The sequence below is a fragment of the Amphiura filiformis genome, chromosome 12 (genome assembly GCF_039555335.1).
Source record: "Amphiura filiformis chromosome 12, Afil_fr2py, whole genome shotgun sequence".
Classification (NCBI taxonomy): Eukaryota; Metazoa; Echinodermata; class Ophiuroidea; order Amphilepidida; family Amphiuridae; genus Amphiura; species Amphiura filiformis.
Window position 1 is genome coordinate 61,658,902 of NC_092639.1, and position 27,313 is coordinate 61,686,214.

Sequence of the window (27,313 nt, forward strand, 5' to 3'; positions counted from 1 at the left end):
AAATGAAATTAACAGCTCCCAATGTTTTTAACCAATGGGTCCTTAGCCATCATTTATTCTTATTAAAATTGTGTTTTTAGAGAATGAAAATTAAAATCAAATAAGCTGTAATAATATAACACCTTTACTCGAAAACCTGCCGTACACTGCCTGATGTTAAACTAAATACTAGGACAAATAAATTATGACAACATATAACATATTGTCATTTCAAACTTACCAATGTTTTGTTGTTTCTTTATTACCTACTCAACTGATGTGGCTATTATATGTAGTCTCGAATACTGATGCTTATTGCTTCACACATAGCTCTTGCCAATATCATACTAAAAAGATAAATTCTTATAATAAATATTAAAACAACAAACTTAATGAATGTTCACAATAATCTATGTTTCTAGACCGGTCTATTTATACTTACTTGCAGCATCTCAATCTTTTCCAATGTCAAATTATAGATTTGTAGATGCTAAATGAGCCCAGCATCTTTCATAATTCTCTGAGAATCTTCAAAGCACGTAATAAATCCAAATATGAAACAAATGATTTCTATGTTCATGATTTACCCAACAGATTATTTACCTGTACTTCTACTATTTGATCTCCTTTAAATTTATATTCCTTGGTAGAATATGGTCACTCCAATAATAAATTAGTTTCCATCAACTTCCAACAAAGAAATTTATCCAGGCAGTGTATGCCTACAGTAGTTAAAAATTTGGAACACTAGTCAGATATGACTTCACTACTCAACAGCACACATAAGAATGATTTGAAAACCCATTGAAACCAATTCAATCAATCAATCAATCAATAATGCCAGTGGAAAATAACAGGCACTTAAACCAGCCAATTGATTACATGGACCAAGAAAGTTTTATCGCCTTGCCAATCTTAATCTGTGATTAAATGCAAAAATTTCATTTGTCATTTAACTTTATATAAAGACAGACTTGAGACTTCCAGCAGATTTCAGCTATTTTTTTTCCATTTTCAGCCTAAATTTGACCCGCTGTACCTTAAATTTAAGGTAAAAAGCTTTAAATTTCATATTTTTCAGCTTGTTTTTTTAAAGCTCTGTTTCAGGTCTGTTATTTTCTCATTGAGTGCAAGTTTCAGTGATAGCACTTTTCAGGAAATTTCCTAATTTCAGGTAATTGCTCTACCCTTTCTGTGCAAATGGATAGGGAAAAGTGCATTATCGGGAATTATCAGGAAATTTTGACAGCACCAAGTGGCATCTCTGAATGTGCAGGTTTCATCATAAGGCCTAAAAAATAATTTGTATTGCTCTTTTCATGCCCAAAAATCTGAAAGTAGGGTTGCATTTTCTTTTCATATTTGGATTTTCATATAATTGGTATAAAATTCTGGACAGTGCATGATCTGAGGTGTACTGTTCTGAACCCAGGCTACTTTTTATATGTTATAATGCACACCGTCCATCGTATGGCCCTCTTAAACAATACGCGTATTGCACGGAATAAAGTGTAGTATCAACACATCCCTCAATAGCCTCATATTGAGCATGTTATGTAAGATTTGCAAGATGTTTTGCATCTTTGTAATTTCTACTGACACTGTACTGATATATTAAAAAAAACAAGCCTGATAAACCTTGTTAATCATTGTTTTCCATTGTATTTTGTGGTTAACTTGCATTTTTTAATATTGTATGTGGCAAAATATATATTTTTAAATTGACATACCAACCCTGACTTTGGAGCTTTAAGGACAATGCAAACTTTTTAGGCCTAAGATACGTCCAATCTTAACACAAGTTTTGCATTAAATGGTCAGTTTCCTCCCAGCTACATACACTTCACGTACATATCATTAGATTTATAAAGTTTAATTTGTGGACTGTTAAATGTCAATTTTTAATAATTTGCCATAAAATTTGTATTATATCGCGGATTTAACAAAAAATCCAACTTATTTGATATCAGAAGGACATTCTTCATTTTCAGAATGCAATTTGATATGTCTGATGTACTTTCAGGTCCCACAAAAAATACTGTGCAAAGGTGGGTGACCAAGCCCTTAATAAGTTGATTTAGTTTGTTCAGTTTTAAAATCAAAATCTGCCACTTACATCAACAAGTGTTACCGTTGCTGCAAAAAACAAAGCTGCATTTTATTTGTATAAATAGACATGTAAATTGCATCATCAATAAAAGTGAAACAATTATGTTGAATTAGTTTCTTTAGTCATAAAATGAAAATTGCAACTTGTATCAATAAATCATACTGTTGGTACAAATAAATGTGCTTACTTATGATGAAAAATGATTCTGAAAAAGTAACTTTCCTTGTTTGTTTCTTGTCATCAGGATGGAGAATCCAAAGGTCACGTACGCATCTTCCAATATCGAAATTGGCCAGACCATGGTGCCCCACAGGATCCACGCTCTGTGCTGAAATTTGTGCAGACAGTGCGCTCCCAGCATCCTCGCAGATCTGGACCAGGAATAGTTGTGCACTGCAGGTGGGTAATATGTGATGTACAATTCTGTAAAAATCAAATCAAATTATTCCAAAATTACATGTCCCATTCACTCGGGCGGACATCCGGGAACATTGTCCCCTTTGTCCCCTTTGCACAAGCGCGTGCATAGCAACCAGCTCGAGAAAGTGGAACTGCACATGCGCACACAGGTTTTACAAGGCTACTTCCCCTTTGTGACGTCAGCCCGACCAAGAGAATAGATTTAATTTTAAGTGGTATTTCCATAATTATTTATAAGCATGCCACCGAAGAACTGTTACTTTGATGACAGACAGAACAGAATTTACATGGATAAGTTTTAACCTTGACCTATTTCCTTTTGAATCAAAAGTGGGATGGCCTCTAAGGTATTTCTCCAAATATATCACAGGAATTATATAGTTATTGAACAATATTTTTGTATAATTAAGCTAGATTTGATCCAATGTAAGAGGTTTATTGAAATTCCTTTTTCCAGACGTATGCTCATCCTTTCAATATTTGTCGGCTGGACATGGCTTGATTAATGTTGCATGATGTTGCTGACCATCGGCAGATTTTTTGAGCAGCCAATTGTTTATAATAAAATATGCTTACCTGGTAAAAGGGATTTTGATAAACTTTATCTTTTGAAGGCATGTTCATGTACATGTCACTTCAGATTAAGATGATGCATGGTCAGTGGATTGAAATTATTTTGAAAATGTACCATGGATTCATTTGTCTGTTTGTCCCAACCAAACAGCGTTTGGAAAGGGGATTATAAAATAAGTTCCGATGTATGTCGGGTTGTGTGTGTGTGTGGTTGTATTTGCACAAAATGTTAACCCTTGCCCAAAAAATGTTAACCCTTGGCTTTTTCAAAAATTTCTCCCACATGCTTTGATAGAACTTGGACATTCATTCATTCATATTTTATTCATTCATTCATATTTTATTTCCATAAAAATCAAAGACATTACATAAAAAATAATTTATAAACACGGTACATATGGAGGAAAAGGCTGGAAGACCAAAAAGGTCTGAAAGTTAGCCTTTCCTGAAATCAAATGAAATTAACAAAATAAATCAACATCACATAACATAACCAAAAGACAAGGGAAGGGGGGTGCTCACGGAAAAGATTAATTATATATAGAGATCAGTTTTGTTTTGAATTGATTATGCGAAATGTTTAACAGATTTTGAAGCTTTCAGATGTTTATCTAAAGAATTCCAAAGAATGGGACCTCTTGTACGTATGGCATGATCAGAAAAGACTTTCTTATTTTTGGTTAGATTTAGGTCATTTACATATCGTGTCTTGTAGTTATGTATGTCAGAACGTTTGGTAAAATAATTATCAAATGAACAGGGCAGCTCATTTATAGAGTGCCTGTACATGAATGTACCTAATTCCAGTGCATACATATCTTCAACTTTTAATATGTTATAATTAGCAAACAATGGCGCTGTGTGGTCTCTATAGTGAACGTCTTGCCACCGTTCTAATAGCCCATTTTTGAATTTTTACAATTTTATTTAAGTAAGTTTTACATGTATTTCCCCATAAAAGTACTCCATAATTTAAATAAGGCAATATTAACGTACAATAAAGTGTAAATAAAATACGACTTGGAACAAAATGTTTCAATTTATTCATGACACCAACATTTCTTGAAATTGTTCTAGATACGCAATCTATGTGACATTTCCAAGTGAGACATTCATCTATTAGTACACCAAGGAATTTAGTTTGAGGCACTCTTTCTAAAGTCGTGTGATCTAGTGTGATTTGCAGGTCTTGATTCATCGATGTCATTTTGGGTGTGCCAAGTATCATGTAATTTGTTTTGGTAGCATTAATTGACAATTTATTAGCTTTAAACCAATTGCTTACTTCATTTAACTCTTCATTAACAAGGTTTGTCTGGCGGTCTCACGCTTTTATGGGAGTATAAAATGGTGGTATCGTCTGCAAAAAGGACGAATTCGAGTACTTTAGATGCATTAGTTATATCATTGACATAGAGTATAAATAGAAGTGGCCCCAGTATGGATCCTTGCCCCTTAGGTACATTTTTTCATTTTTTTAGGAACCATCAAAGCATCTTAAAGGGGTATTGAGGTTTTGTTTCCCCATTTTTTTGTTGAAGCTGTGAAAGTTTTTAAGCCCCAGGGTCCAGCCTTGTGGTTTGAGAACTCCCTTCTGGTGGGGACACCTTTTACACACATAATCTACTTATTATTGTTTTCCACTATTTATCCCATAGTGCTGGAGTAGGCAGATCAGGTACCTTTGTAGCCATTGATATCTTACTGCAACAGCTAGCTGCCGGTCACAGTGAGACACTTGACGTCTTTGGTGTATGCGCCAAGTTAAGGAGGCAACGACGATACATGGTCCAAAGTGAGGCAAGTACTTCAATGTTGCATGTTCTCTGTGTCTGTTTTGATAAGGGTGTTCCTTTGTCCACAATCAGTAACAACACCAGGGATTGATTTCACAAAGAGTTACGATGCATCATATAAAGTCCTAAATCCATTATAAGTCTCACACCTGTTGTAACTCTTGCATAAAGGATTGACATGTTACGATGGGGTTGGACATGAATGGTGGGTTAATATGGTGCTTTGTAAATGGTAGTGAAATCCAACCCTAATTAGAAAGAAGCAGGGACAAAATTGGGGTAACAAATATAAAGAATGCCAAGGCAGCCTGTCATCGTCTAGTCAAGGACAAAATTCTCTCTTCTCAGATTTGCCACCGTGGTCATTTCCAGTTTTCTTTGTGTGTGTGTGAATTTGTTTAAAGAGAGAGAGGTATTTCCTCATAAAAAGAGCAAACAATTTTTTGAGAGGGGTTACCCCTTTAACCACTGAGATAGCTTGTTCCCCGGAGCCATGGCAAACATGCATGGCCATGTCGATTTGCAGGTAATAGCTTAAAACAGTCACACGTGTTACACACATGGGATAGGCTCTTGATCAATGTTTTGCATGTTTCTTCTCACAGGAGCAGTACAAGTTTGTTCATCGTGCCGTGCAGGTGTATATGCAACAACAAGCCAATTATGAGGTGATGATGGACGGTGGTAGCAACTGGGCTATGGGATCGTCTGCTAGCGGAGCAGGGCCTATGGCATGTAAGTGTATATAAGTTGGTTCACCTCAAGTTCGGTAGTGACGTATGTGTGTATTTCGCTTGCAGCAGTATCGAATTGCACACACAAGTTAAACTCGCAGGGTGTACATGCACGCGTACAGGGGCGGTTTACTAGCACCTGTGTGGTGCAACCACGATAATGCATTGACGTCAATACCAAATTTGAGGTTAACCAAATTATAGAGATGTTGGCGTAAAGGCCCAGAGGGGGGTACTTGAGTTTGGTTTGGTTAGTGATGTGCTGAAAGAAACTGTAAGGGACCCATATTTAATAAATGTTTGAAAAGACACAGATTTTTGACCAAATTTAAACCAATTTACACAATTTTTTACAAAATTTCATGGTTTATTCTTCAAATTTGGGCACCAGTTATATGCAATTGGTATTTTATCAAAAAATGACCCATATTTGTACCAAAATTGACCTAAAGGGAGTCATTGTTATACCAGAGGCCCACAAGTGAGCCACATTTGCAGCACATTGCAGTGTGGTCATTTGTACTGAGTACCCATCTGTGTAGTGTAATGTGTTTATTCCAGAGTGGTTGCAGTACAGTTAAAACTGTTACAATATGGTCCACAATAATGTGACAGTTCAGTATTAACTCTCACATTATTGTGGACCATATTGCCACTAACTAAGTGTTATAAGTGTTTTGTGTGTAATATTTTCTTATTCACTGTGTCGTATGAAGTATAAATATTTGGTATTGGTTGATGTCAGAGCAGTGCTATTAAACAGGCGATTCCTAGCATAAGTAATTGCATTCATCACATAGTGATGTATCATAATGTAAAATGCATTTTAGAGAAAATTTCAGTTTCTTACAAAATAGTAAAAATCATTTACAAAGCTGCATTTTGCAGAACCTCATTTGAATTTGAACAACCAGTTCCAAAGATATGAGCAATTACGGAGTTTCCAAAACAATAGGAAAGAAAAGGAAATATTACCTTTGTTTGGCTATATCTCAAAATCAATATTTGCGAGTTCCGACTGATTTTGCTTGATCGCATCACATATGGTCCACAATAATGCTACAATATTAACTGTCACATTATTGTGGACCATATTGCCTCTAAGCATTATAAGTATTTTGTGTGTCATATTTGCTTATGCACTGCATGGATGAAGTATAAATATTTGGTATTGGTTGATGTCAGAGCAGTGCTATTAAACAGGTGATTCCTTAGCATAATTAACTGCATTCATCACATAGTGATGTATATTAAGGAAAACTGTCAAGTGCATTTTAGAGAAAAGTTTAAAAAATACTGATTTGTAATGAGACTGTGTTGTGTTTCAGAGTAATTTCAAATTCATTGTATGAAAAGGTTGTTCCTAAGTGTTCAAAACACCCTCTTGTACTGTTTTTACATGGAATTTTAGCTTTTAAATGGGTAAAATATGATATGTCACTATATGAAACAGAAAAATGCTGTAAACATAAGGGAAAAGTGTATCCCATAGTGGCGCATAGTATATGCTTCTACTTTCTACTTTTTTACCATTCGCCAATCCATTTGTAAATCTTGAAGGAATATAGTAGAGATCAAGACCATTGCTGAAGCACGCAACAAGATAGCACTATCAAGATGTGAACCAGCAACCTTTGATCATGAGTGATTGCTTGTACTCCTGTGCAACTGTACACATACAGGCGTACAAGCATAGAGGTTATCCGTGTTCTATAAGTTGCATATCCTATCAGCGACTAATATACCTTATTTAGGACATTCAAAAGAAGTACCTGCATGTACAACCATGACTGTTTCAAAATAGCCCACCAAAGTCATGCAAGTAACTCCGAGGTCGTGCATTGAATTGGTTTGAACTCTAGTACTTCCATGGTTTGAATGGGGAATACTACGGGAACCAGCGCCTTTTGTTAGAAGTCACACTTGAGTAAAGTGGATAACCTCTATTGCACAGGAAGGAGACATCAAGCTTTTGGGTACTCCTAATTGTCAATTTTGATGTTGTTGTTAATTTGTGTGTAGTGATACCTTAAGTCCCAATTTTGTTGTTACACAGCGAATTTGCAAATTCGCTGTGTTCTGTCTTTTGCCAATTCTTACACAGCCGTGACGTTAGTCACGGCTGTGTCTTTTTTCTTACAGGTTCTTCTTTCTTTCTTCTTCTTCTTCTTTCTTCTGTCAACCATTACATTTGCTCTAGCACTCACATGCTTACATCGATTTTGACCTAACTTGGTCACAATGATCATTGACCGTGCCCCTACATGTCACATGAAACTTGTGGGGTCAAAGGTCATGTAGGGGTCACAGGAGTCAAAAACGTGATTTAAACTAAAAATGCATCTTCTCCCACAACTTACGTTGGACAGTGACCCCATGTGCACTAGGGTGGGCCAAAAAAACACTTTTTCCTCGGATCGACTTGGAACTCTCGGAGAATTTTACTAGGGTACATACTATTGTGCTAAAATATCAGTAAGATCGGAGCATGTTTCGCCCAGGCAGTAGATTTTCACGAAATCCCTACTTATTTGCCATTTCTTACTGTATAACTCTATATAGAGAAATCGGTAGAAACAACCTGGGAAAAGTAGGCATTGAGATGACATCATAGCCAATATTAAACAATTTGGGTTGTTTGTTTAGACCCTCCAGAACATCACCAAATAGCAAGCAGTCTCCAATTGGTTACCATTATATTTTGCTAGAGACCTGTATTTAGTTAAATATTGATGATATTTGAGTTGCTAAATTAAGGGTAGGGGTAGCATTATGGAGCATTTCCCGGTTCTACTGAGTCAAATTTCACAATCTTGGTCTTGTTGGGTAGATATGAACTGCAAAAGTACAAACAATACATGAGATACCAATTTAGAGCAGCTCTGACATGACCAGGGGTTAAAGGGTCATGTGACGCCTGATTTGTAGTAATTTTCAAGGCTGTGTGACCTTTTGACCTCTGGTCAAAACATGGATAACCGAAAATCATATATCATTTATTTTTGGCAATGCTGCAGTTCATATCTATGCAACAATACCGCATTTGGGAAATTTGACTGAGTAGAACTGGGGAAATTCTCCATAATGCTACCCCTACCCCTTAATATAGCAACTCAAATATCATTAATATTTGACTTACATGCATGTCTTTAGCAAAAATAATGGTAACCAACTGGAGACGGCTTGCTATTTGGTGAACTTCTAGAGGGTCCAAACAAACTACCCAAAGTGTTTAATATTGGTTAGGATGGCATCTGAATGCCTACTTTTCCCAGATTGTTTCTACTGATTTCTCTATATAGAGTTATATACAGTAAGAAATAGCAAAAAAGTAGGGATTTTGTGAAAATCTACTGCCTGGGCGAAACATGCTCCGATATTACTGATATTTTAGCACAATACTAGTATGTACCCCAGTAAAATTCTCCGAGAGTTCCAAGTCGATCCGAGAAAAAAAGTGTTTTTTGGCCCACCCTAACGTGCACACATGCATTGTTATTACCCAGTGTCTATGTGGTGTACACAGATTTGGGGTCAAAGGTCATTAAGGGGTCACTTCCGTATAAAACGAAAAACCTTCAAAAATTTTATTAGCTAAGTAAAACATAGCACAGTAATGGTATGTTCACAATATGATCTGCAGTCACCCAATGTATATGTGGTATTTTTTTATTTGGGGTCAAAGCTCATTGAGGGGTCACTTCCGGTATAAAAAGAAATACCTTGAAAATGCATCTTCTTCCACAAATTATGTGGGACAGAGACGCCACTTGCACACATGCATTGTTATTACCCAGTGTCTATGGGGTGTACACAGATTTGGGGTCAAAGGTCATTAAGGGGTCACTTCCGGTATAAAACGAAATACCTTCAAAAATTTTTATTAGCTAAGTAAAACATTGGATAGTAACGGTATGTTCATACATGATCTGCAGTCACCCAATGTATATGTGGTATTTTTTATTTGGGGTCAAATCTCATTAAGAGGTCACTTCCGGTATAAAACGAAATACCTTTAAAATGCATCTTCCACAGATTCTGTAGGACAGTGACGCCACTTGCACACATGCATTGTTATTACCCAGTGTCTATGGGGTGTACACATATTTGGGGTCAAAGGTCATTAAGGGGTCACTTCCGGTATAAAACGAAAAACCTTCAATTTTTTTATTTGCTAAGAAAAACATAGGACAGTAACGGTATGTTCACACATGAATTGTGGTTACCCAATTCATATGTGGTATTTTTTTATTTGGGGTCAAATGTCATTAAGGGGTCACTTCCGGTCTGAGACGAAAAACCTTCAAAATGCCCCTTCTGCCACAAGTAACATAGCAAAGTGGTGCCACGTGCACCCATGCATTGACATCAGCCAATGTCTTTGGGAGTTTTCATATATTTTGCGGTCAAAGGTCATTAGGGGTCACAATTAACACGGCTGTGTTCGTGGGTTAGACCACAGCTAAGTCTAGTTCTTCTTTCTTACAAGCCGACGACGAACGTCGGCTTGTTCTGTCTCTTCCCAATTCTTCTTTCTTCTGGCAACCTCGTGACATTTTGCGTAACTTGCCACGTTTCGCCCTAGCTCTCTTATGCTTCGACAGATTTCAACCATACTTGAGCCAAATGACCACTGGACTAGGCCAAACCTTCCATTTGACTTTGACCTTGCTGTGACCTTTGACCTAGCTATAATGGTCAAAAATGTGATTTCACAAAAAATGCTACTCCTTCCACAAATTTCATGCGATGAGAACATGGTTATATCATGTGACTCGACTTTAGTCGGTGTCTATAGGGTGTGCTCAGATAAGGGGTCAAAGGTCATTAAGGGGTCATTTCCGTTAAGGTCTAAAAATATTCAAAAATTCACTGTCTTTACAAATTACGTAGCAGAGAGTCGCCATTAGCACACATGCATTGCTACTAGCCAGGGTCTTTAGGATGCCTACAGTTTTGGGGTCAAAGGTCATTAAGGGGTTACTTCCGGTCAAAAACCAAAATTATCAAAATGTTCAAAACATTTTTATCTCAAAATGTAAACAGACCAGAATAATATAACCAACATACATGAATTAGTGTTCCCTGATGTATGCATGGTATTTTTTTTTATTTTGGGGTCAAAGGTCATTAAGGGGTCACTTCCTGTTTTTAGCTGAATAACTTCAAGAATTTTTATCTCAAGAACTGAACATGTTAGAATTTTTTAATTAAAATTGGAACAATGCATTATGTCGGTGTACATAAGGTTTTTTTTCATTGAGGTCAAAGGTCATTAAGGGGGTCAAAAGGTCAATCAAAAATTTAAAAAAAATCAAAATCCATGTTTAAGTTCCGATTAAGCTGAAATTCACCAGGAATATTTCTTACTAGCGGGAGACCCGCGCTTCGCGCGGGTCCCCGCTAGTTGAGTAAACGGGAGCGGTTAGTACACGGGAGTGGTTAGTAAACATGATAAACGGTGATGATGATAGTCATGGTGTCTTGGTGTAGATTATTCATCCAGTATAGTAATGACCATGTTAGCTTGATAATCATATGTTAGCTCCTGTCATATTAAAGAAGCTAAATAACTTTAAGTGAATATCCAGACCTGTGATAATGTTGTTACTCACTCAATCCTCAGATTTCTTTGAAACAGCTCGTGACAAAATGGTTGATATTAATTTTATCCCAACAAACATAAAACATTAATGTGAAAGAGGTTGCCAGAAAACGTTTCAATTTCGGGTTATAATGGTATAAGCAACATGTTTAAAAGTTGCAGCAAAACATTTTAAGCGAGCCCGTGTTAATAGCTAGGCCTACATTATAGCCAGGATTTATTTGCGGGGGTCGCAGAATTTCCAAAATGTGGACTTTCAAGTTCCACTAAAGTGGGCTCACCCACTCCCCTATCATTTAATCTTTTCGGGCTATACTGAACAGTTGAACGACTCTGTTGGCTATATATTTTAACATTCCATCTGAAAAGTTATTTATTTTGCAAATCTGTCACCCAATAACCCCCCCCCCTTTTCATCAGCTTACACCCAGTGATCCCCCCGAAATGGCTTCAAGACCTTTGCTTTGACCCAGTTTCCAATTCTGAGGGGACACAGCCGGCTGCACGGCGCCCGACACAATGGTGCTTCGTGGTCATTCAAAAGGTGGTGGCAAAAACTTCCGAGTGTGCCCCCCCTTCCCAAATTCCTGGATCCGCCACTGTCTCAGAGAATCAGTCAGTCACTTACACACCCACCCCAACATACATAGGCATACGCACGGTAAGCCAACATTAAATGCGTCCATACCATGCGCCGCATAGCGCGTGAAACCATGGTGCCGTAGTACGCCAGCAGGTGCGTGACTCGCCACTTACCGCAGCGTGTTGGACACCGCTTGCATTTTGACGCGTTTGCTGTCATGACCTGACCCATAAGGTTATTGACCTCAATGGCCTAGCAACCGAACGTTTTTTTTGTTATTTCCATAGTGACTGAATAGTTTTGCAAAAATGAACGTCAGATGGTTTAATGGCAATATGTACCCGATCAATGTACGAATAAATCAAAGCTGAAAGTGAAAGCATCTCGGAGACTGCTTCTGGACAAGATTTAGCGACTTTCTTTTATTTATATAGATGACATCCTAAGCACAACGCAAGAGCAGTTGACCCCATCCGTAACCCAGGGGTCAAGTTATAGGGGTCAAATTGCGGCTTGTATTCAGCGTCTGTTGACTCTAGTTCTTTCTTCTTTCTGGCAACCAGCTCTAGCTCCGCAAGGCATTGGCAGATTTCAAGCATACTTGACCCAAATGACCATTGGGCTAGTGCAAAACTTGCATATGACTTTGACCTGGCTGTGACCTTTGACCTAGCTACAATGGTCAAAAACATGATTTTTTTTGCTTTTTCCTAGCAAAACGTGACATTTTGCGTGATTTGCCACGTTTCGCCCTAGCTCTGCTATGCTTTGACCGATTTTGATCATACTTGGTCACAAACACCACTGACCATTGAACTCCATTTGACCTTTGACCTGCTCACAATGGCTAAAATGCGATTCTTACTATAAAATGTATCTTCTTCCACAAATAACATGTGATGGTGACATGCTTAGGTCATGTGACTTGACTTTGGTCGGTGTCTATAGGGTGTTCACAGATAAGGGGTCAAAGGTCATTAAGGGGTCATTTCCGGTCTGAAAGCTAAAAATATTCAAAAATCACTGTTTTTACAAATTACATAGCAGAGTGTTGCCATTAGCACACATGCATTGCTACCAACCAGGGTCTTTAAGGTATCTACAGTTTTGGGGTCAAAGGTCATTAAGGGGTCGCTTCCGGTCAAAAACCAAAAATCATCAAATATTTTTATTTTTTTAATCTCAAAACGTAGAGTGACTTTAACTTCATATATGCATTAGTGTTACTCGATGTATTCGCGGTATTTTTATTTTTTTGGTCAAAGGTCATTTAGACGTCATTTCCGGTTTTAAGCTAAATAACTTCAAGAATTTTTATCTCCATAACTAAGCATAGTAGATTTTAAAAATTTAAACTGTAACAATGCATTTTCTCGGTGTAGATGAGGTTTTTTTAATATTGGGGTCAAAGGTCATTAAGGAGGTCAAAACGTCAAACTTGCAAAAAAATGTTTAAAATTGGCCCAATCGAGCTCAAATTCAACAGGAACGATTCTTACGACATTCTAAACATGTTAAAATTATTTATTACCCCAAAGGTCAATGTTTACTTTAGGGTCAAAAGGTCAAAATATGGTTTGCAGATAGCTATTCGCTGTGTACCCAGATTCTATTGACTCTAGTTGTCTTTTGCTTTACAGATAGCAATGCAGGCACATCTATTGATGGGTATCTTTAGACACCTTGATGGGAATCTGTCGACACCTTGGGTGATTCTCCCTTCATAAAATGGACTTATAATCACAGTGAACTGTATGTCACATCATATGGCAGTATGGGATGTAACCACAATAATGAACGAGGACAGAAGTTTCTAAATTGAATGTGAAAGTTACAAACATTGGAAATTAGCTGATGACTAGTCTTTATCGCAGTCAGTCAAGATTCTACCTATCTGGCTGCAAGATGAATCAAGTATTGCTGACGGCTAGTATTGCTGAAGGCTAATTGCTTGCTACCATTAATGTGTGGACATTCACACATAGGATTATGTATTAATATTTAATATTAGTAGGTGAAATAAATAAATGTTTAGTATATTTTTAAAGTAAACTTATACAGTTTTATTTTTGTAAAATGTATACCAAATTATCATCAGTACTATTATATAAAACACAGTACTATAAACATGTAATCAGTATTCAAATGATTTAATGGAAATTTAGGTTCTGTAATGATATTTGTATTGGTTTTGCCTAATTGTAATTGTTAGTCCCCACAGCAGCAGATAGGTGTATCCCATCATGCTCTGCAGTACCACAGTAGAACTGCACATGCCATAGAAAGTGTACACAAAATCCCTCACTTAAACTTTCAATTACTCGCTTATATCAGGGAAGTTAAGACTTTTGTTTGAAAAAATATGATCTCCAAAGTATTGTGAAACTATTCATAGCTCTCAATATCTAAGCCGCTCTTATTTATATTTTGTATGTATTTGCTATGGAGCAAGCAGATGCATGATGGGATACGCCCTTCAGCTGCTGTGGTTAGTCCCATAGATAAAAGAATGCGGTACAATTCTGGTTTACTCTTCACACCCTGTGTTTTAGGGTTATGGTAATGTTTATATGGTTAGAGTTAGGGTTATAATTAGGTTGGGTTACGGTTAGGGTTATACTTAGGGTGGGTTAGGATTGGGGTTATACTTGTGTGCAGGGTAGTTCAGAATTATTACAAAAATGCAAGCAGCATAACACATATATCACGGTGTGTGACTCAGAAGTGACGTAATAGAGAACTTATAGCCTAAATTATCAAATTCAAAGAAGCAAATGTACTTTAATGTAAACTGTATGATATTTGGTGCTGTAACAAATGTGATTGTTTGATGGATTGATCAATTGGACGATCATCAAATGATTGAGATATCGATCAATCAATGATACCTACTTAGTCTTACTTCTGAGCACTAAGTCATGTTTTGAACATGAAACATTTTCAAATGTCAATTCAAATCACATAATGAGCCTTTTTATCTTTTCGGTTTCTGGAAGTCTATTGTTCAGACACAAAAACTTCATGATAAGGATTGCATATCAATGCATCATTGCTTCACTGTATATGTGTTTTATGATTGTAACGTAAGATGGTAGCGTAAGATTTTAGATTAAGTATCATTAAGTCATTTCTTGTATGTCATCGCTTTGACCTGTTTGATAAGGCGCTTAATAAGTGTCATTTTATTATCATATAGAGGTGGGTGGTACTGAATTATAAGGATGGTGTGAATCGGACTCATATCTGACACTGGTAGTTGAAGTGGTTAAACACCCTCTCAATCTTGTCTGTCATCGTAATGATTATACTTTCATTAAAATTATTATATTCAAATTAAAAACCTGTGATGTTACTCTGGTCCACATTAATGTGACACTTAAGGCTTCAGACCCCTCTATCCCATGCTCACCTGCTCAGTCTGTCAGCGTTACTGGTTTCTCTCTATTTCTTTGTCACCTTTTATAATTACGAAGCTTTCTTAATACTAATTGGATACATTTTCACCCCTTCCTCTGCAATCTCAAGTTCTCCTCGCCCAGGGGCTATTTTAACGTGTCTCACTGTCACGTTCGTGCCGAGATAAAATATTCGTGCAGTGACAATTAACAATCCGTGTAGATATGCTTTAATAGTAGACAATGGTATAGCCTTTCTTACGGTCACATTCAGGTAAAAATGTCAATTTTTATTTTTGAAACGCACTCTACTTTATGAACACTTTTATCTCATTGCACGAACGTGACAGTGAGATACGTTAAAATAGCCCCTGTCCTCGCCTCTCACTCTCTTTCCCTCACTCTGCTCTGTGATTTGCTGACTTTATCAGTATTATGTTAAATGACAGAGAGGAAAAACACATTTAAAATAAACTGGAGTCTGGCATTCTAGACCAAAGCAAATACCAAGTTATGAATTGCTATTGTTTCGAATCAAATCAATTACCTTCACTTGAATTCAATTCTTTTTGTGTTGCATGACATTATCATGATTATCAAACCGTGATTTGGAAGGTGCATTTGTCGACATTTGGATATTTCATCCCCCATTTCATTCCCATAGAGAATCATGATGACAGACTTTTCGGTGATTTGACGCACAACATGCCCACTACTTGGTAATCTTGGTTATAGTTTGTTCGGATTATAATTGGCAAAAAAAATGAGACTCCTAACATCGTGTATTGAACTTTGATAGGAGCAGTATCAATTATTGCCAAGCTGAACAAACTGAAGTATATTATTTCAATGTCGCTCCTGTGTAGCCAAGAGTACCTATATGGAGCAGTGTAATACACTTAACTCGCAAACGCAAAATCGGAATCAACTGAAATTTTGAGAATAAGCTTTTTTCGTGGATATTTACTGAAAAATGTTATAAAAACAAAATGTTAGAATCACGAATCCTTTAAGATTTTATGAGCTGGAAATGAACAAACCATTGTCGCATTGTCGAAACATTTGTTGGCACCCAATATAGGCCTATTGGAACACTTGGATACAGCCGAGGATTATTGGATGCCAAAAAGTTTATATGTTAACATGGTTAAGGTCAAAGTTGAACAATCTCCGTTTGGAAATTTTACCCCCAGGCTCATGATTATTGCACAACCCTATAGGCTAGTTAAAAAATTACCAAATGGATTCTATTGCAATTAGTGGTGGGTTATCCCCATAGACCCACATTTCTTAATTTGACTAGCCTACTAATAGATGAACAAAGTTCAACTGCTTGTTTCAATGCTTGTGTGATAAAGGGTGGGCATGATCATGATGATAGCGTGTACATGTGAACATCTGTTGATGTTTAATCGTTTAATAGATTGTGATTAAATGGATCATATCTGTCAAAATTTTCATTGATAAGGGGCTGTGCAATAAATTTCCAAATGGCTCGCCAAAAATCGCTTGCCCCCCTCGCCCGCCAAAAATCGCTTGCCCCCCTCTCGGCCCGCCAAAAATCTTTGCCCCCCTTTGAACATGCCAAATTTTTGGGATCCCAATTTGCAAACCTTAAATGGTCTATATGTATGTTATGAAAGCAGCGAGCAGGAAAAATTTGCATATTTAAGCGCTTCCAACTGTTTTCCTAAGCCTTTTAGAGCGTTTTATTAAAAAGGCGCCCCATGAATGTGTGCCAAAAATCGCTTGCACCCCTCCCGGCTTGCCAAAAATTGCTTGCCCCCCCCTTTCGGCTCGCCAAAAATATCTTGCCCCCCAATTTTACCCTCCCCCAGGGCTCATAATTATTGCACAGCCCCTAATGATATCTCTATTTCAACAGACATGTCGGGTTATGTCTATCATGACGCATGCATCCGGTACCAAAATGTTAGAAACAATGATTATTTTTAATTTTGAAATTGTGAAAATTCATCACTAACGTGGTGGGTAGTATCGGTGGAGGTATTCGTTGATGGTTGCTCCTGAGTACTTGGCAAACACTGGCAACGTGAAGAAGATGAGGGTGTTCTGATACATATTTATATAGAATGCAAGTATACTGACTTTTTTGTCCATCTCTTATACGGTACTTGACCTGCATATGGTTGTTTCAGGCCCATAATCAGTTTTTATGATGTAATCTTCGATGTAATTCATTACATAATTCCGTCATAATCCACATATGCGTTTAGACTAAACTTAATAACTGAATATATATTACATGTTTCAAAATAAGATCAGGTGTCATAGTTTATGGAAGTCGTGGTTTATTCGCCGTAGAAGTGGTGATGCAACAGGATTAATTACCATAGCAATCAGGCATGAGAATTTTTCTGGCCAAGCAAAAATTCCTGCTTTTTTGTTGTCCAAATATCCACATTTTTATTTATTTTCAGCCCGTTTTGGAGAATTTTTGCCACATTTTACGCACTTTTTCCTGCTTTTTCAGAATGTTCTTGCTTTGTCATGGAAATCTATTCTCATTCCTGAGCAATAGGTGAAAACAATTTTTGCCCTCTTCCCCTCTTTCTTCTCATTCCCTCCAAGACTTCTCATAGGGGAAGCTGCCCCCTTGGTTACGCCACTGTTTCTATGCCAAACTGCTTCTTAAAATAAAATTAGCTTGAAATATAGTTAAAAAACTTTTATAGGCCTATACTATACTTATACATGTTACATATACGTAGCGATTACCATTAGGTCTATATAGTATTATATACTTGTGAAGAGATTCATCAGGTTTGTAGATAATTAAATTTCGATGTTTTCATGTTTTGACACTGACCAGACAGTTTCGTATGTCTTGGACGACATATTTCCTCAGAGTGGTTGGTATCCCATCATCGATCGGCCTATCTTGAACAACTTGAAATCGCCATGCGTGGCTGTTCAAGAACTAGTGGATTCGTCCTACTATCATGGCAATTTCTGAAACGAAGATATAGGGATGATGACGCTGTGCGACACAGGGAGGGTAGATTTCACCCATTCAGCTAACTTCATTTGAAATTCATGCTCCCTGAAGGTCATGTCTTCCATAGAGTGTATCAATTTCAACTGGAATAGCCCAATATAAGCTGTATCAAAAGGTACCCATCAATTTTATTGTTAATTGAAAAGCCTGTCTCTACCTTGTTATTTCAACTCAAAGTGGACAGAAAGTAAACCATTCCCGATCATTTTTACTATTGTCTGTCCAAATAACTTAGACACCCGGTTTTTATGATATATTTCGAAAAGTTTTTACTTTGGCAAAAAGTCATGAAAGAAAAGTTGCTAAACACGGTCAGACCTAACAGAATTTATTAGTAAAGCGATGAAAAAATATTCATCCTTGTCTACTTTTATTCAATTTTGACCGATTTACAGCAAGATATCTGGGTCCAGCCGAATATTCCTAATGACTTGAAACTTTTGATGGGATAATCTATTTACAGTAAGGGGTGTTTGAACATAACATTGTAATCATGCATATTGATCAGTGATGCCACCCTTTTTTCTTTGATCCTTTTACTAATTCACAATAATGGCGGTCTACTCAAATGCATTCAACAAAAGCATGTTTGCAATCTACCGCGAGAGGTCGTCTCACACGCATAACAAATACACTACGATCAAATAGGTTGATGACAATATTTGATTGAATGGACTGCACTGTGCCATGATTTCGGTGAAGGACCTTTGGTTCAAATCCTTTGTTTGGAGCCAATCAATAATTTCATGCACAACCTCTATAACTCAAAAGATGTCAGTTGGTGCATTATAACAAATGATAGGGCAAGTTACTATGCGTCTGGAGTGTATTGTGAATTATACTCCTCACCAATAACATCAGAACATTCATAGGGCATACAATTTGTATTTTCTTGGAATTGGACCAAGCCAAAAGCATGCATAGAACAAGATTCATATACCGCGCCGAATTGTTGTAATTGGTTGAGGGACACTGAGTTAATACACTAAGAATAAATATGCCAATTAGAAACACTGTCTGCATTATATGAACTGAATTATATTTTCTTTTTTTATAAAATGTTTTTGGTGAGGAGTATAATTAATTTACTATTCATCCATTCACTATCCAAAATCACAATACCTACAAATCTGTATAATGAGACCTTCCAAAATAGTGGTACCCAACTTCTACCGGATTATTTTTAAAGTGTTGAGAACAAGAAATGTCTTTAAAAAGACAATACCTCCAAGATACCAATAGGCACCTTTTGTTATTAGTTAAGGAAACACTTGTAACGCTATTGGATATAGATTTTTGTCTGATTGAAATATGTGAGCCCATTCTCTCCTGATTACAAGACTGAACATTTTATTTTAATCGGATATTCGGTTACCAAAATATGGCCTGTCAAAATGGCTTTCTTTTATTTTTGTTATGCAATGTTGTCAGGTAGCCCTTATTTTCTAATTATATATGCAAGAATTATACAAAGTAAAATGTTCAAATCGGCTACAAAATAAGATATAGGCCTAAAACCCATGGTTGCCTTTGGCAAATTTCCATTTGGATAATTAATTAGGGCCCTAATCAACTTTTCTAATAAGTGGCCCTGATTAATTATGCAAATTGAAATTTGCCAAAACGCAACCGTAATTTTGTAGTATAGTGTGTGTTCTACCCATGTAGGCCTACCATGCCTCAGTGCCATAGCTCTTTTAATTGTATCTGATTATCTGAAATCTTTACTTTGCATAATTCATGCATGTAATTAGAAAATGATCTGGCAACTGGACTTGTCAAAAATATAGAAAATAAAAAGAAAGTTGTTGCCAATTTTTTGTTTTGGTTTCGCGCCATTTTGACAGGCCATATCTCAAGAACCGAATGTAATCTACAGGGCATGAGCTTTAACATACTATAGTATTATTTAAATAGAAAGAATTTTGTGAATTAGCCAATAGGGCCACGGTCACCTGAAGCCATCTTGCAATCTTGCAGATAATTCTGATGTATGAAATAAGACATTCAAACTTTCAGATATGAAGAGTTCCAGATGCAGGCAGCCGTTTCTGTTTTTTAAATATAGGCCTAAGTTGTATCAAGAGTCATTTCTTGTTTACAATTGTAACGTTTCAGAGTAACAAATTTTCGTATCAGATTCTTTTATGCTTGTTTATTATATTTTGTATTCAGGACTAAAATAATATTAATATTATTATATTTAGGGGGGGGGGTCTTTTCATAGGCCATTACTTTTTTGTATGTGTACCGTAATTGAATAAAAAATCAAAAACATTATTGTTTTGTTTTCTTTCCTTCATTTGTGCTTTGTTTTGCATCGAAAGGGCCAATATCAACACCTTGTTTGTAAGAAGTATTGTGTGGGAAAGATGATTCTTGCATTTTATTTTTATTTTTATCACAAACAAAAAGCAAATTTCTCAGTCATAGTCTTGAAACGGTCATGGGTATGCATACAAAAATATTGCAACAGTACTCAGTAGAATGTAAAAAACTGACATACATACCACCAACATGACCAACCACGCATGGGAATTGGGGAAGCAAATACTTTAAAACGTATATTTGAACAGCAATGAAGCCGGCCATAGGCGCGGCTAGGCGTATCATAGTTGAACACGGCACAGCACATACATCTCGTATGCAGAGAAATCAAATAGCTAGCCGGTCTTTTCAATCCCATCATTTCAACCTATTATTATGATGTAGACACGCATGCACGATGATTGCGGCCTAGTCGAGCCTAGCATGCATGCCAGTCGGCCTGCTGACTCACCGCGTATTAAATGGCACAAAAATACCTCAAATTTTGCACAAAACAATCCATGTCAAATTATCACATCCAAAGTGTCGCCATGAACGTCAGCTTCAACTTCTCCAGCCAAAGTTTTTGCATTGATAATCAGGTTTCATGTAATCATGAAATTAAACCTTGTTTAATGTGTATTCCCATTGCCACACACAGCATAACGGTTGTCCGACTTGATTTCTACGATATTGCTGATGTGATGAGGCTACAACCCATAATTAAATACCGAATTAAAATTACTAGTTTGCGTCTGACGTCATGACAAAGGCGCGCCGTGATTGGTTGCTGACCTGCGCAGTATGGCATTTTCTAGGTGAGGTAATTCGAAAATAAACAGTATTAGATACTCTTGAAATATCCAGCATGTATACGGTAGTTTAGCTATGTTACCCAATTTTCAAATTTTTATCAAACTGGGTCGAATTATATATCAAATTAATCCTTGGAACAAGCGAAATTAAGTGGTACAAAGCTTTTTTTCATAGGTGCTTCCTATAAGTAGTTATGGCTTCTACAATGTCCTAAAGTCACAGGACATGTCTCCGGCAAAAAATGGTCATGTCCCTCAGCATTGTAGGAGACTCAAAATACCTCATTAATCCACTTAATTAATTTGATATGCATATTTATAAGTTTATAATAACTACCAGTTCCAAATAAGCTTGATTCAATCTGTAATATGATAAATAAAATAAGAGTACCAATATTATATCAATATCTATTGCTAATAACGATAAACAGAAAAAGTTGGCAAAGCATGATGGGAAGGCTACAAAATAAATCCACAATACGCTGCAAACGATTGAAGCCACGCGCCGATGCTTCAAGTATCCCATGATCCCCCGCGCAATTTCCGAGTTTTCACTATGCCGCTGAATACGTCGGGGAAACCCCCATCATTGTGGCGATTCATCTATGTTTACAAACATGGTATTCACAATTCCACCAGCATTCAATAGCACCGACAAAATGACACTTTTCATACATAAAAAGGTCCAAAGAATTCATTTAAACTTATTTAAGACGTGTTGCCTAATGTTGCATAGGTGTAAATCGACATGAAAGTAGCGAAAAATGCGATATTTTCCTCTTCGGTCGCAGAAAAATTGCTAAAACTTTCATATGACATCTTACTTTTTCGGGCAAACGGAAGTAAAGACATAGTTTGACCTTTCTGACTCATAAAATGCATATTCATTAGGTACAGAGCATGCTCAGTGTGAGTTATAAGCCCATTTTGATAACAGGAAAATGGGGTAATCGCTGATTTCCAACCGCCGCACAGTGGGCCAGGTCAAAGTCAAAGTGTGCCAAAACCCTACTTTCGATGTTCGAATTTTTTTTATGCGATTTGGAAAGATAATGAACCTAATAATATTTTCTGAAAATATTTCGTCGCTGGTTTGTTCTTAAATGTGGTATTTTTTATATTAAACACGCGAAATTGCCACAATCTGCTTCATATTAGAAAAATCATGATTTGGGGGTAAAATTCTATCATTTTGTTTTGACATTTTTAATTCATCTGTGCTTTCACAGCTATTTGAGAAACTATTTGTAGAATATAACAATAGGATATGAAGAATGTGAAAACCTTCAGGGAATTAAATATTTTGGCTTAAACGTCCTCGAAACTAAGGAAAAGTTAGATTTTAACAAATTTGATCTCGAAAGATTAGATTCCCGTCGATTCCCGCCGTAAAACTTATACAGGCACCTTCAGAAAAGATAAATCTTTGTGATGGTACCAAATTCAGCTGCAGCTTTCTGCAGTCTTCTGCAGTGGAGTCAGTTTTATGAGGCCCTGTGCCAGTAAAAGTGGCCACAAAATCGTAAATTCAGGTGAAAAGAGATGTACCGCGCTGTAGCGTGTACAAACATCTGCACCGAGTTCTATTTATAGACTGATGCTGGGAGACAAACACAACCGCCGTATAGAGATGGATTTGGATAAAGTTTAACAAACTTTTAAATACATTAGTAGGCCTAGAATTTAATATTTAATTCGCAGATTTAATATTTAATTCACCGATTTGTTATTTAATTCACCGATTTAATATTAAATCTGCGAATTAAATATCAAATTTGCGAATTTTAAATTTATAATTAATCAATTCACAGATTTAATATTAAATTGGCAGATTTAAAATTTATTTTGCGAATGTTATAAATTCGAAATTTTATTTTAATTCTTGAATTTAATATTTAATTCGCAGATCTAATATTCATATATCTTAATATTATATTAGCATTTGAATTCGCAGATTTAATATTTAATTCGCACAAATTGAATATTTAATTCGCAAATATTAAATGTGTAGATGTAATATATAATTCGCAGATTAAATATCAAATCTGCGAATTTAATATTAAATTCAAGAATTAAATATAAAATGTAAATTAAATATCAAATCTGCGAATTAAATATAAAATCCGCGAATTTAATCTAAATTTCGCGAATTAAATTTCAAATCTGTGAATTCAATATTTTATCTGTGAATTTAATATTGAATAAATTAAATATTAAATCTACGAATTTAATAAATAATAAATAAGTTGCATCATCAGGGGTGGGGGTCGCCCATTGACATGGTATACGTATATGACTTGCCTTTTGGGGTGCTTTTTCGCCAATTTTTGTAAAGCGATGGGTGGGTTTTCACCACAGACGAACGCGCCCAGTATGTCATTGTGTATTTTGAGAAACATGTTGGGAAAAGTACCCAATTTGGGCAAAATTGGTTGATTTTTCAAGGAAATTGGTATACAGTAATGGGTTGAAAATTAGGGCCAAAATTACGTTTAAGATAATGGCGACGTTTTGGAGTTGGGCAGGAAGAATCACGTACAAATTTTGTGAGAGAAACCTCCCCCAACATCTAGTCTGGCTGGTTGTTTGTTTGCTTGCTTATATTAAACAATTAAAATGTATTAGAAAATGCCGTCTGTTAATTTTGCAGTCCATATAATCTTGAATATGCTATTTGCTAATACTTTTCCAACCGGACATTTGAATTACTGTTGTAAGAGTAATTAGCCAATGACGGTTCGGTATTTTAATGACGCCACATGCTTTAGAAAATGGCTCTATTGGATTCCGCAGACCTTAAAACCACCGATTTGAAAGTTTTTATAATAATTCTTACACAGGCATTTGAATAACTGTGGGAGGACTAATTGACCAATCACATACCAGCATATTAATGACGTCATACGCTTTCCAAAATGTCATCACTGAATTTCGCACCCCTTGGAACCCCTATTTTGCTTTTTCAATAAAAATTTTAACATATTTCATTTGAAATACAGTTGTAAAAATGATCGACCAATCACAGTTCAGCATTTTGATGACGTCATACATTTTTGAAAATGCCTCCATTGAATTCTGCAGCCTCAAAAACCCCTTATACAGTCATTTTACCGTGTTTTTATGCGTTTGATTGTCCGTTTATAATTTTGGCACACTTTGAGGCGATTCTGGTCCACTGTGCGCCGGAGCGACTTATGAATAATTAATTAAATGACGTATATACAAGCGTTCTAGGTATTCTGTGCAGTATTAAAATACCGAGAGACACCAGTTAGACCATGGGACAAGGCTTGCTAAGTGCTTCAGAAAGTAGTTTTCGTTCTCCCTTTCTGGGTAGAGGAAGTTTGTTTATTTGTTTGTTATTTTATATCATTTTGTTTATGTTTACTTGTTTGTTTCTTTTTTTAAATTTTGTTGACTTGTTTGTTTAAACGTTTCTTTATTTATTTGTTTATAAGTTTGTTTATAAGTTTCTTAATTGTTTATTTATTTGTTAATCATATTGTTTATTTGTTTGTTTATAAGTTTGTTAATCTATTTGTTTGTTTGCTTATTTATTATTTATCTTTTGTTAATGACTTTGTGTATTTGTCTGTATTTTGTTTGTTTATCAGTTTGTTTATTTGTTTGTTTATAAGTTTGTTGTTAATTTGTTTGTTTATTTGTTTACCTTTTTGTCAATTATATTGTTTATTTATTTGTTTGTTAATTATTTTACTCACTCAAGCACTCGCTCACTTTTTATAATTTTGTTTATTTGTTTATTATTTTATGTTAATTATTATGTTTATCTTTTATAAGTTTGTTAATTGTTTATTTATTTTTTGTTAATCATGTTGTTTGTTTGTTTGTTAATTTATTTGTTTGTTTGCTTGTTTGTTTATCTTTAGTTAATGGCTTTGTTTATTTGTCTGTATTTTGTTTGTTTGTTTATACGTTTGTTTACTTGTTTGTTTAAACACGATTTTATTAATTTGTTTATAAGTTTGTTTATTTATGAGTTTATTAATTTGTTTATTTATTTGTTTATTTTTTGTTAATGATAATGTTTGCTTGTTTGTTTATAAGTGTGTTTGTTTTTTTGCTTGTTTGTTTATGTTTTGTTAATGATTTTGTTTATTTGTTTGTATGTTTATAAGTTTGTTTATTTATTTGTTTTAAGTTTGCTTATTTGTTGTTTACAAATTTATTGTTAATTTGTTTATTTATTTGTTTATTTATTTTTGTTAATTATATTGTTGATTTGTTTGTTATAAGTTTGTTTATTTGTTTGTTTTATGATGTTAATTATTTTGTTTATTTGTTTGTTTTTTATAACTTTATTAATTTGTTTATTTATATGTTTATTTTTGTTAATCATATTGTTTGTTGTTAATTTGTTTGTTTATCTTTTTGTTAATTAAATTGTTTATTTGTTTGTTTATAAATTTGTTTATTTGTTTGTTATTTTATGTTAATTATTTTGTTTATCTGTTTATTTTTTATAAGTTTGTTTATTTGTTTATTTATTTATTTGTTTATAGTTACTTCGGAGTGGTGTAAATCGTTTTTATTTAATAGATTAATTGATCAATCAATCAATCAATCAATCAATCAATCATTACTTCAGCAATCGCTCACACACTCACCCAATCAAAAACTTAATTAATAATCAATTAATCAAGGAGGCTCTATAACACCAAGCAATCAATCAACGCAATCGATAAATCACTAAATCAATGAACAAATCAATAAATCGATTGATCCACAATCAATCTTCAATAATTGATAATTAAATAATCATTTACTCATTCATTCACTCACTCATTCACTCACACACTCATTACTTATTCATCTCCGTTAGTCACTCCTTTTATCTCAAGTACTTGATCACTTGACTAACTCACTAAATCGATCACTCACTAATATATTGTGTGAGAATTGATTCGAAGAAAGATTGAATTCGGAGTGATTGAGTAAGACGGGAATTGAGAGGGTGAGCGAAATACAGGTGAATGACTGAGTGGGTGAAGGGGTGGGTGAGTGGGGGAGTGAGTGAGTGAGTGATTGAGTGAGTAAATGAAGTATGCTGATGCTGATGAGGTAGGCTGCTGAGTATTGAATGATTGGATGGTTTGATTAGCTGATGATTGGTTGATAAAATTATTGAAATGTTGATTGATTGGCTGAGTGAGTAATTGAATGAGTATTTACTGGATTGTTGATTGGTTGCTTGACATGATCGAGTGAATGAACAAGGTATACAGATCAGTGAGCAAGTGAGTATTAATAATTGAATGATCGGATGACGATTGCTTGATTGAATGATTAAAATTTTGATTGAACAGGTGGGTGAGTAAATGAGTGAGCGAGTAATTTATCTTGATCATGTATTAAAGTTATGGTGGATTTGATTGAATTGATTGGTCGATTGATTGCTTCATTGATTGGTTCATTGATTGATTTGCTTGATTTGTTGATTGCTTGATGATTTAATTGCGTGATTGTTTAATTGCTTGATTGTGTAAATGAGCGAGAGTGGTGAGTTAATAAGTGAGTGATGAGTGACTGATCCTCGGAGTATATAGTCGAGCGCACCAAGTGTGAACTTGTGGTGAGTAAGTTTGTGGAATGAGCTAGTGAATGAGCAAGAGAGTATTAAGAGGTAAGTGAGTGAGTGAGGGAGGGAATGATAGTGGATTGATTGATTGATTGAGTGAGTGAGTGAGCGAGTGAGTGTGGGGGTGGGGGTGTGAGTGAATGAGTGAGATAGTGAGTGAGTTAGTGAGTGAGTGATGGTAGAGTGATTGATTGAGTGATTGATTGAGTGATTGATTGAGTGAGTGACTGATCGAGGAGTGAGTGTGCGAGTGAGTGGTGAGTGAGTACATATGTGGTGAGTGAGTGAGTGAGTGAGTGAGTACTATCTTTTATGTGTAACAATAGTGAGTGAGTGATTGATTGATTGATTGAGTGAGTGGGTGAGTGAATGAATGAT

The 27,313-nt window shown here is 35.6% G+C and overlaps 1 protein-coding gene across 1 annotated transcript in view; it reads left to right on the plus strand.

The window, feature by feature from the left end:
- LOC140166980 (uncharacterized) overlaps positions 1-15,197 on the plus strand; it is a 185,802-nt gene extending 170,605 nt beyond the window's left edge. The window contains exons 92-95 of the mRNA XM_072190462.1: positions 2,334-2,488; positions 4,741-4,882; positions 5,484-5,613; positions 13,441-15,197. Coding sequence (XP_072046563.1) covers positions 2,334-2,488; positions 4,741-4,882; positions 5,484-5,613; positions 13,441-13,478 — 465 coding nt within the window. The 3' untranslated portion in view covers positions 13,479-15,197. The remainder of the gene's footprint in view (positions 1-2,333; positions 2,489-4,740; positions 4,883-5,483; positions 5,614-13,440) is intronic.
- Positions 15,198-27,313: the final 12,116 nt, after the last annotated feature.